Source organism: Camelus bactrianus, chromosome 16, assembly GCF_048773025.1.
Source record: "Camelus bactrianus isolate YW-2024 breed Bactrian camel chromosome 16, ASM4877302v1, whole genome shotgun sequence".
NCBI lineage: Eukaryota > Metazoa > Chordata > Mammalia > Artiodactyla > Camelidae > Camelus > Camelus bactrianus.
In genome coordinates this window covers 54,504,990-54,520,548 of record NC_133554.1, presented here as the reverse complement: position 1 = coordinate 54,520,548, position 15,559 = coordinate 54,504,990, and the positions used below count along the sequence as shown (strand labels likewise).

At 53.4% G+C, this 15,559-nt stretch overlaps 1 protein-coding gene across 3 annotated transcripts in view; it reads right to left on the bottom strand.

The window, feature by feature from the left end:
- Positions 1 to 15,535, bottom strand: part of TMEM104 (transmembrane protein 104) — a 52,250-nt gene extending 36,715 nt beyond the window's left edge. The window contains exons 1-8 of one of the 3 annotated variants that reach the window (XM_074343646.1): positions 15,384 to 15,535; positions 14,666 to 14,773; positions 9,288 to 9,409; positions 6,706 to 6,787; positions 6,147 to 6,243; positions 5,502 to 5,582; positions 2,203 to 2,302; positions 1,666 to 1,771 (exon numbers count right to left, since the gene is read on the bottom strand). In XM_074343646.1, the coding sequence (XP_074199747.1) occupies positions 1,666 to 1,771; positions 2,203 to 2,302; positions 5,502 to 5,582; positions 6,147 to 6,243; positions 6,706 to 6,787; positions 9,288 to 9,409; positions 14,666 to 14,710 (633 nt within the window). In that variant the 5' untranslated portion in view covers positions 14,711 to 14,773; positions 15,384 to 15,535. Of the gene's footprint in view, positions 1 to 1,665; positions 1,775 to 2,202; positions 2,303 to 5,501; positions 5,583 to 6,146; positions 6,244 to 6,705; positions 6,788 to 9,287; positions 9,410 to 14,501; positions 14,605 to 14,665; positions 14,774 to 15,383 lie in introns of those variants that run through there. The other 2 variants (XM_010950803.3, XM_074343647.1) reach the window with 2 other exon arrangements.
- Between the last annotated feature and the right edge of the window lie 24 nt (positions 15,536 to 15,559).

The following is a 15,559-nucleotide window of genomic DNA, read 5'->3' as shown; positions in this document are numbered from 1 at the left end:
CTGAGAGATGGAGGCAGTAATTAATGCCCGCCTGCTTTCCTGAAGGGTTCCTTCTGTTCGGTCAGAGAGTTATTGAGATTCAGGGCGGGAGGCTTCCATCATGTGGAAGGTTTATAGGAATAAGAGAAGGAACAATTTAACAAGGCAATAATAATTCTTCTAAATAATTCACCAAGCAAATGACAGCAGCCAATCTTCCCAGTGCTCCGTACCTGTTTTGCTGGTGGGCAGGGGGATGTGCTGGGTGGTTCTGCACAGGCTTCAGCAGCTTCCCTGGGAGAAACCCCACTGGAGGGGCTCTGCCGCTGTCCCTCTGTCTTGGACATGCTCCTGCGTCTCCTGTACCCTCTCCTCCACCAGCTCCTTCTGCCCCGCCATGCAGGTTAGACCTCCAGATGGGTCCTGACGCTTACTAATGCTTTTGCTATTTTATCAATCACGGTTTGTTGAAATGCTAAGAGGCCAACAGGCCTCTGCTCTCCTGGCCACCCTGCTAGGTTCTCTGCTCGCCCCCCAGGCTGGGGAAGTGGGGAAATTAACCTGCCACCCAAGTCCCACCAGACCTGTGGCCGGGGGAGCTGAGATATGGTTCTGAGATATAGATTCCCAGCCGTAGCTGAGGGCAGAGGAGCAGCCCAGACCATCCGACTGCTCCAGAAACGCAGACAGGAAAACAAACCTCTCGCAGGGCTGGGGCCTCAGGGCTCCCGGGTGGGTCTACAGGGTGAGACCAGGAAGGCGAACAACCATTCAGCCTTCCTTGGGGTTAACAAATTCAGACCCGAATCACACAGCCGGCGGGGCGGCAGAGACCTCTGCCAGGATGGGGATGATCAAGTCGAGAGGCTGACTCTCTGAAAGGTGGCTCTCTGGCAGCCCTGCCTCCAGTGCCACAACAGCTAAGTGGCCCCGTGTCAAGCTGGGTGTCACCTAATGCACCCAAATCTGTCTCAGGGCTGAGGAGGACCAAGCTGCAGCAGAGAGCATGAACAGACACTGCACCAGCCAAAGGGAAGCGCCCACAGAGCAGGCAGACAGAGACGCAACCTCTGGTTTTGCATCTCATTACCTGAGACCCTACGGGCTTGTTACTCAGCTCCAATCTCACCCCCAGCCCACCCCCCGCCCCCACGGCACAAAGCAATCAAGACCGAGCATGGAGATTCACTGTGCTCTCCTGTCTGCAGGGAGCAGGGGAGACAGGGAGCTGGCTGGGCTGATCCTGATCTAGAGAGTTTTGTAATCAGGGTGGACCGTGAGACGGCTCCGTCCTGCCTGCCCAGCCGGGAAGCCCGGCATTGCCCTCGTGCTCCAGGGTTGGCCAGGAGAAAGGTCAAAACAGGGAGTTTCTAGAAAACAGGCTCTGGCACTCTCACAGCGCTTTGATAAGCGTGTCCCTCAAACCTTGAGCTAAGTTATGAGAGTTTATGGCCCTGTAACTGGCAATGACCCAAATGCCAATGCCAAACCACATGCGAATGATGGAGGCCTTGTGGCCAGGACACTCTGGGGCTGGCGTTGTAGTGACATGACACACTTTATGCCCGGGACCAAGGCCCCAGTAATGAGCCAGAGTGTAGGGCTGTGTAGACCCTCCTCTCTGGGGAAAGAGGTCTCCCAGAGAGTGGGGGTGGCTCACGGGCCCCGGGCCCCCAGGCCACTCACCAGGTAGATGCGGTAGGCGTCCACTCGGCGCAGCGGCCCCCAGCACCGGTCCGTGTCGTTGTACTTGGTGTCGGCCTCCACGCCGCAGGAGTCGTTGCCCATGGCGCTGCTGGTAGAGAGAACAATGGCTCAGGGTGGGCCTCCCTGCTTGGCTGGAAGCAGACAGAACGTGCCGTTGTTAATTAGTGGCAACCACTGAATCTCTACGACCCCCACTGCGGCTTCAGGTCCAGCGATCTGACTCCACCAGCCACGTATTCCTGTCTCTGACGCAGGCACCTTATTCCTGCTGCACTATTTCCCAGCGACTCAGGAGCCCCTGGTGGGAATCCCAGTCTCCTTCCCAACAGGACAGGGATGGGGACAGTGCTGAGGAGTGTCTCTGATATGGCACGTGCAGAAAAGGGCCTCGGACACCTACATTCTGCGGATGCTGGTGGATTCGCTTGGTGTTGGGCTTCTACCCTGAGAACTCTGCCCCGACTGCGGAGGAGGCCAAGGGGCTGCAGCTTCCGTGGGGGCCAGGGGGACACTCACCAGGTCACTTGCATGAGGGAGAAGGGCACGGCGGCAGCATAGATGGCCAGGTCCCCATACAGGTAAATGATGATGCAGAAATAGAACAGGTTGACCCCCACTGAAAGCAACAAAGTCATCAGTCAGGGAGCCCCAGGGAGACGCATTCTCTGTTGACAACTACCTCTCTGCCTCGTCCACGGCTTTCTGCTCTCCGAGCAGAGTGGGAAAACCACCCCAAGGCCTGTTTCTCATGCTGGCTGCCTTCACGGTGATGCTGGCAGGACACACATCTGCTCTTGACTTTCACCTGGAGAGGGGGCTGAGTGAGGCTGGGAGGACCAGAGAGGTTCTGAATCCAGGTGCAGGGTGAGCGCAGGGCACGGACTGGCCAGGGAGGAACCAGAGGTGGCCTCATGGTTAGGACAGGCTGCCCAAGGGAGGAGGGGGGGGGGGCCTGAGTCAGAAGCCTGAACCCTGGTGCTCACCTGGGCCAGGGGTCCCTCCGCAGCCAGACACAGGGCTCTGAGACCAGACTGCTACTGCTGAAAAGCAGGACGGTAGCAGGAAATGGCCCGGCTTCGGAAACTGAACTCAAGAGGGTAAAAAGCCCTTGATTTCCAAAGACTAAGTGCCTCATTCTGAATCTGGCCCGTCACCAAGCACCAACGGTGTGCTGGGGAGAGGGAGCGGCAGGAGTGGGTGCTCATGTCTCTTCTTATGAGAAGCTTTTGCAGGGGAGGGTGCTGACTTTGGAAGATGAAAGACATGGAAGCTCCCTCTGCAGAGGCAAACCCTGGTCCCCTCTCCCTCCAGGGGGGCCTGGACTAGGAGTTGGAGACACAGGCTTTGGTTTTAATCCCACAGGCCTTGTTTCCTGACTCTGGCAAGTCCCTGAGCGCCCCCAATCCAGTACAGTGAGAAGAATTCTTCCTGCACTAAATTCCATATGTGATCCCGGCTACCAAGACCAGGTGTAAGAGCTCTGGAAAAAAGCACCCAGGCCCTACGACCTCAGGGTCGTGGCCCTAGACACCCAGTCTCAAACTCCCATTCAGACCGACCACTTGTTTTTGGCATCACCGGTCTCAAGCTGCTGAAGTCTCTGAGAACAGAAAGGAAAATGAAGTGACAGCTCCCTTCTAATCCCGGTGGCTCAGAAGAGCCTCCAGGTCCGGGGGTGGGGGGAGGGGAAGCCAGGGACACATTCCTCCTGTGCTGTTTGAGGTCAGCTCAGTTCCTAGGAGTCTAGGTGAAAAAGACTCCAGGTGAAAGATACAGCTCTTGAAAGAACCCTGGAGGGCCTCAGAGTGTCAGTGTCCAAGCTCAGTGGCCCCTGGGGTCACTGCCGCTCACACCCAGGTTCTGCGTCCAGCCCCTGCCCCCGCTTGTCTTTCTGCTCTTACTCAAGGCTCCTGTAGGGAGGCATCGCCCCTCCCCATTCCCAGCCTTTCCTCTGCCTGCCCAGGGACTCATGTCAGCTGTTTATAAACTGCCATTGGCCCTCCCTGATCAATAAATTTCATTACTAGACACAAAGTGGGAGGATCAATGAACTTCCAGGAGGACAGCAATGACTTGGGCTGGCATTTCTAATTATAAGGACTGAGTCTGGACCTCAAGGGGGGGCTCTTGTGTGGAGTGATGGGCAGCCCTTCCAAACGTGAAGGGGACAGTCTTCAGAATGAGGGAATCGAACAGTGGTTTCAACTGGGGGCGATTTTACCCCCCAGCCCCTACCAGGGACACTGGGCAACATCTCAGGACATTTTTTGATGGTCATGACCGGCAGGTGCTACTGACAACTAGTGGGCAGAGGCTGGGGATGCGACTCAGCATCCGACAACACACAGGACAGGCCCCACAACGAGGAATGGACCAGCCGAACAGCAACAGGGCCAAGCTCGAGAGCCCCTGCAGCAGGTGAGAGGAAGGCGGCCTCTAAGTCTGAGCTACTCTCGTACGGATTTATTTTCTATCACATGTGGGTAAGCTAGGAGTCTAGTCCATTTGGGGAACAGAGAGACAAAACAAAAGCACAAGCTCCTAGAATTCTTAAAGAAATCAGGGTGGACTGTGAGACACGAAAATTAGGAAGGTCTGAAAGGTCTGTGTCCCCTCTCCAGTGTGCATTCTGTTTTCCGAAGCTTGCATTTGGGAGGAGACTGAGCAGTGGCCAGGAGGAACTGTCTGCCTCTCTTATCAGAGTCTAACGAAATGGGGAGAGATAGAAACGGAACGAAGGACAAGCACGGAAGTGGGCTGCACACAATCAATCCGGAGTCGGTAAATTCTGAGACCCCCCTCAGTGAGGCTGGTCCGGTGGGAGGACGGGAGCAGAGCCCCAGGGAACCTCCAGCGGACAAAACATCGCACCACTGGTGGTAAAGGGAACGCTCCGAATGTCCGAAGCAGCTGCGGAGAAGCTTCTAGATTCTCGTTTCTATAATCTCCCTCGGCTCTAACTTAGCTTAGCCACATGCAAGACTGGAAACAACCAGCGGACACGCCCCCATTTGCAAACAGGGGCTTTGAAGATGCTACTGACAACTAGTGGGTAGATGCCAGGGATGTGACTCAAAGGGGCAGAAAATCTTCCAAGACAACAGCAAGGACAAGGATTTCCTGAGATGTGTCTGACTCTCCATGAAGATTTGGGCGTTTAAAAAAAACGAAACCCTTAAATAGCTCATCTTCCAAAAGAAAGAGATTTTGAATGGAGGTATAAGATGTTGCTGGAACAACCAACACTGCAGTGCCTGAGCTGGGCAGTAGCCCTATCCCACCAAGCAGCAGGTGGAGAGTGTGGAGAGGTCAGGACTAGATGCTCAGATTCCAGACAGCAGCCCTGTGCGCGTGCTGCTAGCGCCCTCTGCTGGCCATGGGGAAGACATGTGTCCACACCGTGTACCCGACCAGTCACAAGGTGGTAGCTCTGTGTTGTCCTAGACAGAACAGTCCAGAAAAAAGGGAGCCAAGTCAGAAGCAATTAAGCAAGAGGCACAGAACTACCAGCCGCCTCCACTGGCTCCCGTTGTTGGAAAGCTGCTTAGGATTCTCAGCCTCCACGAGCTGCAGTTGCTAAGTAGCTGCTCTGTCATTCCTAAACACTGATGATCGGGGTGGGGGGTGGGGGGGATTCGGAGAAAACACCTTGAAACAGCTCAGGCCTCTCAGCAACGTGGCTTCTCAGATACACTGGGCGTAGGCGGGGAATCTGCTCCTCCCCATCGCCTGCCCTGTCCCTACTCCAGGTGGAACCCCTGCCTGCAGGGAGGTACCGGCTGTGCCCTCAGCCCACCCGGAAAAAGAACTCCTACCTTTATTGAAGAACATGGAGGCCATCTGTCCCATTTCCACCCGGTCTGTGATCTCAAAAAGGTTCGGAGATCCACGTCTCTCTGTGGAGCCAAGAGGAAAAGAAGGGAAGTGGTTTTTTCACACAAAAAGCTCCTAGAAGGAGCTGCTGAGCTCACTGACTCCTCCAGAATGACGAAGTCCCAATGGTTTCAAACTCTTGAAAAAACTTTTCCTAATGCTTCTTGCTTGAATCATTTAAAAACATCTATAGAAAGGGATCCCAGGAACGCTCACTGTCTGGGAAGAGGGAAAGTTAAGCCCTAGTTCATCTGGACTGTGTATACGTGTGCGCGCGCGCGCGTGTATGTGTACGTATGTGTGTGTTGGGATGAAAGGAAGGAGAGAATCAGAGACTCTACATTTCCTTGCACTTTCAGCGTGCACCAGGAGTGGAGGTTAAGGGACCCCCCAAGCTGCAGACGTCAGTGGCAAAGCCGGCAGAGGGTGCTCTGTTGTACTGTTCCTGGTGCCTTCATAAGAATCAACCCTCAGGCGGGAAATGCCAGAGGGTCTCTGTAGGGAGATTCCCTGGGCCCTCTCCAAGAGGAAGGGGAACGCTGCGGACCAGAGGGAAGCACGGGCCAGCCCAGAATCCCAAGACTTACGCACAGACAGGATTGGCCGTTTCTCCGCCCGCTCGTAGTTGTCCTGGACAAGAACATCACTGTCGGAGGCTGTGGAGGAGTCGTCGTCTTCCTCCTCCTGGGAGGGGGTGGGATGGGGAGAAGGATGGGAACAAGGGAAAAAGAAGGACTATGTAACTCTACAGAAACCCCCGAGAATAATGGAGAGGCTTTGTTATTTCTTTCTAGAAGGTATCTGATTAGGAAGCTTTCAGTACTTCCACGCCGTCACACTAGAAGGTGCAGACGTACTCAGAGGAGGAAGCTGCAGCCAGTTCCTGGGAACACAGGTTCAGAATGACTGAGCCAGCTCAAGGTCGGGGATAGGAGGGACCCATGAGGGGGCATTAAAAGAACAGAGGCTGCATCTGTTCTGGAAGCTGATGTGGCTGATAACTTCAGCTCTGGGCCAAGGTCTTGGAGCAGCGTTATGGACAGGATCCCTCCACGCAATGGAAGGGAAAGGACTGGCTGCTGAGAACCCCACTTGGGTATCTGACTGCAAGGGGGCACTGCCCGGGGCCAGGGGTTACAGACATACCTGGTGGTTTTCCATCCTCTTCCAGTGGAGCTGAGCATTGGCTGCTGCCATGGCCTCCACCACAAACGTGGTAGTCACAAAGCTGCACAGAAGGCTGTGTGTTAATTGCCAAAGGCAGGTAGGAGGTTGGAGGAAGTACAAAATAAAAGGAAAAGCCATTTAAACCTGACCCAACCAACAAGCCTGAAGCACTCTCTTTTCTGAGGAAGGGATGGGAACTCAAGAGATGTGTCTGACCTGATAAAAAAAAAAAGTGTGTGCGCATACGTGACGCCCTGCGTGCTCGCCCTGGCATCTCTGTCCGTATTTAGAATGTATTTCCAATGCATGGGAGAGGTGATGCGGGGGCCGTGAGGTACTGCACCCCAGAAGGGGCCTGTTGGGGGGCAGAGGTGGGAGAGATGGGAGGACAGATGCTATGTGATGCTCTGAGCGGGGAGGAGGAGGCTGATTCCCAAGGGCGCCCTCCCAAAGCTTCTGGGAAGGGCAGCAAGCAGCTCTTCCCTCTCCTTGCTGGCCAAGTGGTCAAACCCCAGTGACATACACAAATGGGTGGAGCATAGGCGTGGATAACTGAAAAGGACACTTGTCCAGAATCTGCCTCTGCCCCTTTCTGGGACAGTACTTTTACTTTCCTAATAATCCAGCTAATGTTAAAATAAACCTGCATCTTTATAGCAGAATCAAAAGGGAGATTGGGAGATGGCACCAGATGTTCGCTGAGAAATCAGATTAGAGTGAAAAATCATCTTTTCTTAAAGAAGTGGAGGAGACCTGGGTGATGCTGGGAATTTTCTCTTTAGCAGATGGTATGGGGGAGGGCCGCCTTCCTGCTGAGCACACCTGAGGAAAGATTCCATCCCTGCTGGAAGGACCAGGGGTGGGACATTCATCTCCCTCTTTCTGGAGGTCGGCACAGCTCTGCCTCCTGTCTTGACCTGGAGCCCCTGGGTGCTGTCACCTGCTGCAGGCTGGCTGCTCAGCCTAGCAGGCAGGTGCCTGGGTGGGACAGGAATTAACTCACATCCTTAACTCACACCTGCTCCGGCTCTGTGGAGGGGGTGGGACAACCAGCTCTGAGAAAGTCCCATTCCAGCCGCCTCAGCAACTCCTAGTGCGGTTTCTCATTATCTTGCCTAAGTGACCATTTTAAGGGCTTTAGATTTTCCTTTCTTTTTGGAAGTAAAACTAAAATCAATCTTAATTAAGGCATCAAAAGGCTTCTCATGGCTGCATAAAGCCAACTCATTGATCATGTTCGAACATAAATGGGTTGAGCAGGGACGGGGCACGGCGGCCCCTACCTGGGGGCCCCCAGTAATCACTTCCCGTTCAGGTGGCTGCCTGCGCTGAAGGTCCTTTGAAGGGGACAGTGGAGTCACGGAAGGACAAGGACTTCTAGGGCTCTTGGCTGCCAGGGATTGCAGGATGTAATGAGCCAACAGTACTCCAAGGATGGGCCACAAAACTCCCCGGAAGAAAATGTGCGAGCTCTGAAACACATGGGCATTTTCCTATCCCATGCAGCCTCTTCTAGCTCTTAATTCCCTTCAACTACTAAATTCTGTTTCATGCTTCCAGTGGTACCCACTCCTTGCTCCTTCTAATCTGCTGCCCTCCAAGGCCAGGGACCACCTACTTCCAGCTGCCATCACCCCACTCTCCTGACCCCCTCACCCCGCTGTACTTTCCCCATGGGACTCATCACCTTGTCACTTACTCTGCACTTCACTGTCTTCACTGCCTACTGTCCGTCTCTCCACAGGAGAGGCGAGTCTGCCAGGGCAGGTAACTTCGTTCAGCGGAGCTAAACCCCAAAGGAGAAACCTGTTGGCGGTGGTCTCGGGTGCTCCTTCCCACTTCTTTTTGGCAGCTTGCTGACTCCTACCTTGGTTGGAGTTGAGGTGGGTGGGAAATGCTTAGTCTGAAATCTCTTACTAGCCTGGGGTGTTTGCTAAACAAAATCAAACCTGCCCGTGAAATCCCTGAGGAGCGGCTCCCATAGAGGTACCAGCTGGTGGAGCCCAGGTGGATCCCACACACCTGCCTGAAGGAGCAGGTGCCCCTGAAGGCTGGGGAGGGCGTGGCCTATTTGCCACAAGGCACAAAGCCAGGGGAGAGTAACACCTGATTATGTGTGCACCTGGGTGTTTATGGCCGACTCTGCCACTTATCTTACACAAACTCTAAAATCCTAACTGATTTCCTCGATCACCTTAAACACTAGATTCTTTCTGTGGCTGGGTGGAGCTTTCTCCGTGAACGCACGTTGATGGTAACATTAAGGACATAAAGGGGGAGGTAAACCAGCCAGGGAATAAACAGGTGAGCGCCACGAGAGCCACTTCGGAGCCTAACCGGAGGCCCGAGCTTTTAACTGATCGGGGTTTGGCAATGGCTCCATCGCACGAGACACTGAGAGCTCTGTGTCGCCTTTCCTCGCTCTGGGCCACCTGGTTAGGACTGGCTTGCGACAGATGTCTTCCTCAGACCGATGAAGAGATGCTCGGGCTTCCCACGTGGGCTCCCCTAGCTCTGCCCCCTCCCCCCAGCTCCCAGCCCCCGTGTTGACAGGCTCTCACCTCATGAAGCCCAGGAACACCAGCAGGACCAGGCTGACAAGCCACCCGGCGGTGGCAAAGGCCTTGGGCATGGTGAGTGCACCGGTGCCCACGATGAGGTTAAACATGTACACCAGTCCGACCTGGAACCAAAAGAAGCCACAGTCGAGCCCAGAAATTAATTAGCTTCGCGCCCCCCACCTTTTCTCTCTACATAGCTTCTCCTCAGCAACGTCATTCAATCCTGTGGCTTTAACTATCCCAGCGGGACAAAAGGGGACTGTATTTCTCTTAGTACCAGCCTTTCTGCAGACCTCAAATCCAACTCCCTGCTAGTCACCTCCACCTGGACATCCCAGCGTGGCCGCAGCCTCCCTCCCTGCCCTCCGTATCCCCGTGCTAGTGGTTTTATTTCTGAAGACTCTTTTGTGGGCACCTCTGGCTCCCATTCCATTTGCAATTCAGATCAATCAGTTCTGGCCTGGACGATGATGTAGGTTCCTAACTGGTCTCCCTGTACCCCATAAAGTTGGTTGACTTACAGTTTGTTTTACCACTTGTTTCTCATCATTAAAAACAAAAGCCAAAACACTACATCTCTGGAAACACCTGTCCATCTCTCATTTTCACTTCCCCTGCCTTAGAAACATGCGCTTATCTATATTTAAATTTTTTTCTAAGATAACCGTATGCTGCATCTTTAATCAGACACACAAATTAGGACCCTTTCTCCCACGCTCAGTCAGATCTTTAAAATAGAGATGGGGAACATCAACTACCATTTTGGGGCCCTTGACAGGCAGGCAGGAGGGGCTGGGCAGTGATTAGGAAGGAACAGGCTTCTGGGCAGGTGCTGATTGATCTGAGTGCTAGACAAACAGGAGGGCATCTCGCAGGGAGGAAACGGCTCTGCCCAGTCCACTTACACTTGGCACTGGGCACCAAGCCCTCTGGAGCCTCCTGATCAGCCCCTCAACTCCCACCCACCATTTTGGGCCCATTCAAGTGCTGCCTCCACCATGAAGCCCTCCTGAGTCTCAAAGCCCTGGATCAAGAACACTTCTTATGTGCTAGTTTGGGATTTTGACGTTGATGTGGTTTTCCTCCCCCGTTATTAAACCTGAGGCTTGTTGTGGCCTCGGCCTGTGTCTCACTTTTCTCTGCATTTCTCGGGGTGCCCCAGGGACCTCAAGACGGGAATCCTCAATGGAGCTGGCTTGGGTTCTCTCTACCATAAGCTTGACGGCCGTTTTAAACATCACAATCTCATTCTGACCCCATAGACAGATCCCAGAAGGATTAAAACAGGTTTGAGCATCTTCTTGGAGCTCTTGATTGGATCACACTACCATGATGTGGATCCCCTGCGGGGAGTCCTGGCTGGGGGTGGTGTTATGAGAACACATGTGAGGGTGACAGCTGGCCTTCCGAAGTCCCCAGTGCTGACTTTTCACAAATGTGAACGTCTACAGACTAATTCTGACTTTTGTTGGGTTCCATCCCAATCACCGGCACTCTGAGCCTAGTGTATCCGAGGGCGAGGATGGGTAATAACTCACCCCAGTTCTGCTCATTCGCTCACTTATTCAACAACTACCAAGAGCCTTCCATGGTCCTGGCCCTGTGCTCAGAGTTGGGGGGGAGGGGGCGGTAACAGCGAGCAAGATGGACAAGGCCCTTGACCTTAAGCAGGAGGAGAGAGACAAGAAAGAAAACAAACAATGATCACCATGACGCATTGGCAAAGTATCATGAAGGAAGGAACCAGGGTACCATGACAGAGAATAAAGGAGAAGCCCTTCCAAGAGAGGTACTCAAGGAAGGCCTCGTGGTGACATTCACGCCGAATGAGCAGGAGCCGCCCAGGCAAAGGGCCAGGGAAGAGACTGCCAGGAAGGAAGGCCTACGGTGAGAGAGGAGGATGTTCCAGGGGCCCTGAACCAGCGTGGCTGAAGCACAGCAAGCCGGCCCGGTGCACGGGGACAGGGAGTTCGACGTTCTGAAGGGTGGTGAGCAGGGCACTACAAGACCAGGCTCCAGTCGATGACCCCAGCCTGATCTCCCTGTAGCTTCGTTCTCTGCACCACTGCTTTTGTAACACTTATGAAGGTTAGACTCTTACTTCTCTATAGAAAATGGCCCTGGTGATGGATCTCAGAATGAAAGGAAAGAGAAAGCAGAGAGGCCTAAGAAAGTGACGATTTTTGGCCAAAAGTCTCCTGGGGGGAATGAAGCAGTACGAGAGGCACGTGTGAATTCAGGGACACCTGAAGGTCTTGGGATGTAAAAGTCGAGGGTCTGTCGTCAAGCAGGGTTTCTCAGCCTGAGCATTACTGACCTTTGAGGCCAGATCGTTCTTCGTTGTGGGGCCTGTTCTGTAGGATATTTAGCTGCATCCTTGGCCTCTACCCATTAGATTCCAGTACCCCCCACCCCTAACCTTGCTCCTGCGGTGTGACAATCAAAAAGGTCTCCAGACATTGCCAAATGTCCCCTGGGAGGCAAGACTGCCACCAGCTGAGAACCACTGCTGATAAAGGCACAATGAAATAAACATATTCTCAACGGAAGCTTCAAATAAATCTCAGTGAAAAAAACCCTTTAAGAACTTGACAAAGAAGTCAATTAGGGATAAGCTGTTGGCAGTTAGGAGCAGAAGTGGGGAATCACATTTGACTTGGGTTGCTGCAATTTTTTTTTTTTAGTTCCGAAGCAAGTACTCTGGGGCTGTGGGGAACCCTGTAGGATAATGTATGACTTCCCCACCTTCCTGGCAAGAGTTAAACCCTCTTTACCTTCAGTGAAGGTGATGGGTAAGGATCAATCACAAAGAGCAGAGCATGAGACAGGAGGCAAACCTGAGCTGAGCCACAGGCCAGATGGAAGGTAGTTGTAGGGCAGGAGGAAGGGGAGGAGGGGCTCTCTTCTGCTGGTTAGGTGACAGTTCTGTGGGACAGCCTCCCGGGAAGTGTGACCAAAAGCCAAGGAGCAGAGCCCTACTGCGGTCTTGATAAAGAAGGCCTGTGCAAACTGAAATTCCTTCCTTTCTCAACTCTTCCTCTGTGGCTGAGCTGGAGAAGACACACTCCCTGTCCCTTGGGATGGCTGACCCACCCCTCCTGTGTTCTAGGGAGTGCAGTGTGGCGCTCCTGCGGCCTCACCTCCGGGTCAGTGGCCTCACCCACAGGTGTGCATGAGGCTGGGGTCACGGGCATCTTTCAATGGCTTCCTCAAGGACAGCTATCAAAGGAAATAGAAGGCAGCAGAGATGCCGAAGCAATGACTAGGGTTTCAGGCTGTGAAACAAGTGCCTTTTCTTTTGAGAACAACAGCAACGATCTTCAGCCAGACCGGCCAGCAGAAGGCGGTCCAAGGAGCCACCCTTTTGTAGGTGGTCATCCCCTTCTTCCTCTGTTCTGATGGCATGATCTCTCCAATGGCCCCATGAATAGGGAAACATACATACCAGATCTGAGATCACTTAAGGGCGACACACAGGCCTGAACCATGCTCGTGTGTCCAGCACTTTCCCCGGGAGGGTTTGCTATCTGAGTCCCCTGCAGAGGCTCGGCTGCCCATTACAAATATTTTATGCAGAATAACGCAGGCTAGGCAAACACCCCTGACACCCACGAGGGGAAAAGAATTCACAAAGGGCAACAAAGAGGTAGGGAGAGGCTTTGTGTTGACAATGACCAAGTTACCAGCTGACGCACCTTCAGGAACTAAGCGCTCAGCATCACGGTCTCCCAAGGCACCGGAGGAGGTTCTGCCTATGTTGTGCTGAGCAGAGGAATTCAAAACAGCATGGGTAGTAAAGTCCATTCCTCAGCCTCTCTGGGCTCCATGGATGGTGCACCCCACACCCTTCTCGTGGTCTCACAAGGGATCAAGAACCATTCTCCCAGGATGGCAGAGTTGAGGAAACCTCAGGCAGAAGGTATGTTCCCTGCTCAAACCCTGACCACTAACTCCTGGTTAATGTCACCTCATCCTCAGCTCTCCCCACCTCTCTCTTCACTAGCAGGATAAGAGAATACAAGCAGCTGTACGGCAAATGCACAGAGGAGGCTCTCAAACACAGCCCTCGAACCAAACCAAACACATTGGAAATGGAAAAAAGAAATTTAAAAAGCAGAACGTGCTGAGGCTTTTAGGTCTCACTGCCCCACTTCCCGTGGGCACAGGCTGACGTGTGAAATGATCACTGAACAGCTGGAGGCACAAGAAAAGTGGGCATGTCAAAGATTTTCCTTCCCAACACTCAGTTATAAAAATAACTCATTTCCTCATCTCTAAGCTTACAGATGTTGTAAGATGAAGCAGGAACCGTAATGACTCTTACGGACAGTTGTGGACAATGCTGATACCAAGAGGAGGCTGTGGGCTGTCACACAATTCCACAAATGAGAAGGACATCATGTGACTCATTGCAAGGTTCAAGGAAGATGCTCCTGATTAATCACTGAGTGGAAGGAGCTCCCTTGGTGTTACCCACGAAGCAGGAAGACCCAGACTCAGACCTAGACCCGGCAGGAAGACCCCGGTGTGAGGAAGGGTTTTTGCCTGCTGTTCTCAGAGGTGCTTCCCTATCCACCATACCACAGCTCCAGAGTTCTGTGAAGCTGGCATAAACAGAGCAGGGATTCCCCAGGCTAGAAAAGCAGGTGCAAAGCAAGGCAGCCATTTAAGGTTAGGAACTTTCTAGAAAGAGGGGTCTTGCTACTTAAGGCAGTGCTGCCTTTCCCCAGAATACCTGGTAGCAGCATGAATCAATCACTTGCTTATTCCAGTCCTCCAGCGACTTATCCAGAGGCCTCCGTGATGTAACCATGACCCACCTTATATTACAAAACGAAGATAAACTGAGTGTGTGTGTGAGCGGTGGGGGTTTGGGGGTGTAATAAAGACCCAAGACGGTGAGAAATCAATCATTCTAATTGTCCCAATTACAGACTCCACCAAACTGCAACTGGAGGTCTCTGCAAGCTTTCTCTGCCTCTTACGCCATCCAAGACTATAAAAGTTGTGCAACTTAAAATTCAGCTAAGAAGCAAAGTGGTTTCAAACTGCTGAGAGGAGCAAAACCCAGGGTCAGCATCTGTCAGCCTCTGTCCATTTGAACTGGGAGCGCAGGTTGGAAGGGGTAGCAGCCCTCAGATAAATATAAAGAGCTAGCAAGTCAGTTTTCTTTTCCTGACCACTCTGTGATCAACATGTAAAGAGTGAACAAACCTGACTCTCCTAATATGTTCAACATGGCTGCTGCGGAATAAGGTTCCCAGACCCTGGCTATAAAAGCCGCTGGGCTCACAAGTACAGTCCACATGAGGCAGTGTGCTTCTCTAGAAGCGAAGGGCACTGATGTGGGCAAAACAGTCTCTGGAAGCAAAACTCACGTAGGGAGAATAGAGCTCCCCGGTCTCTGTGATTTCACCCGCCATTTCCAAAAGTGAGGAAGGGTCCGTAGGCAGCCAAGGCTCCTTCTGTTTCGGGGAGGCGGTTCCCTAAGAAAAGAGAAGACTTCAACTTTCTGATGAACTCAGATGGGGGTAGGGGAATGTCTGCAGAGCCACTCCCTCCCTGTCCTTTAATCAAAGACACTTATGGTCTCAGTATCAGTCACAAGACAGTCGAGAGGGTATGGTCTCTCTGTAAGACTAACGCCTGGGTGGTTTCTTCTTTTTCCTTGCTGTGCAGGGCATGAATGTATTCTATGCCGCTCACACTCCAAGTGATTTGACGGGCCTCAGAGGCCATTAGATCTCGCCCACCACAAGCATCCCATTTACACACCCTGCTTATCTCCATTTAATGCCAGGAACAGCGAGCTCACTACCACGCAGGGAGCCAAGTGACTGCGTCTACCGTCTAGGGCAAGGGGCTGGCGGCTTTCCCAGGTGGGCCCCCAACCCAGCTCTTTGCCCCCAAACCTCTCCTTTTTAACGGGGCCTCCACTCCACGTCCCCCAACCTACCTTAGTGCTCCCCACTCTCAGCCTCCCCCTCTTCTCAAGAGCCCGTCTCCGAACCTCTCCCCCATTTCTTCCTTCCTCCTGGAGAAGCCCCGAGTGTGGCACGACCCAAGCCCATACCACCGTCCCGCCCGGCCCAACACCTGCAGCGCAGCTTGCTCTGGGCCGCCGCGGCCGCCGCCTCAGGTCCCTGGGTTGCTGCCGGCGCCAGCTGTCCCGCTCCAGCGCCCACAGCGCGCATGCGCCCGCGCCGGGAGCCCACCTTTTCAGCGCGAGCCTTGGGTGGGGCTCACGGCACTGATTGGGCGCCTCGCGGAGG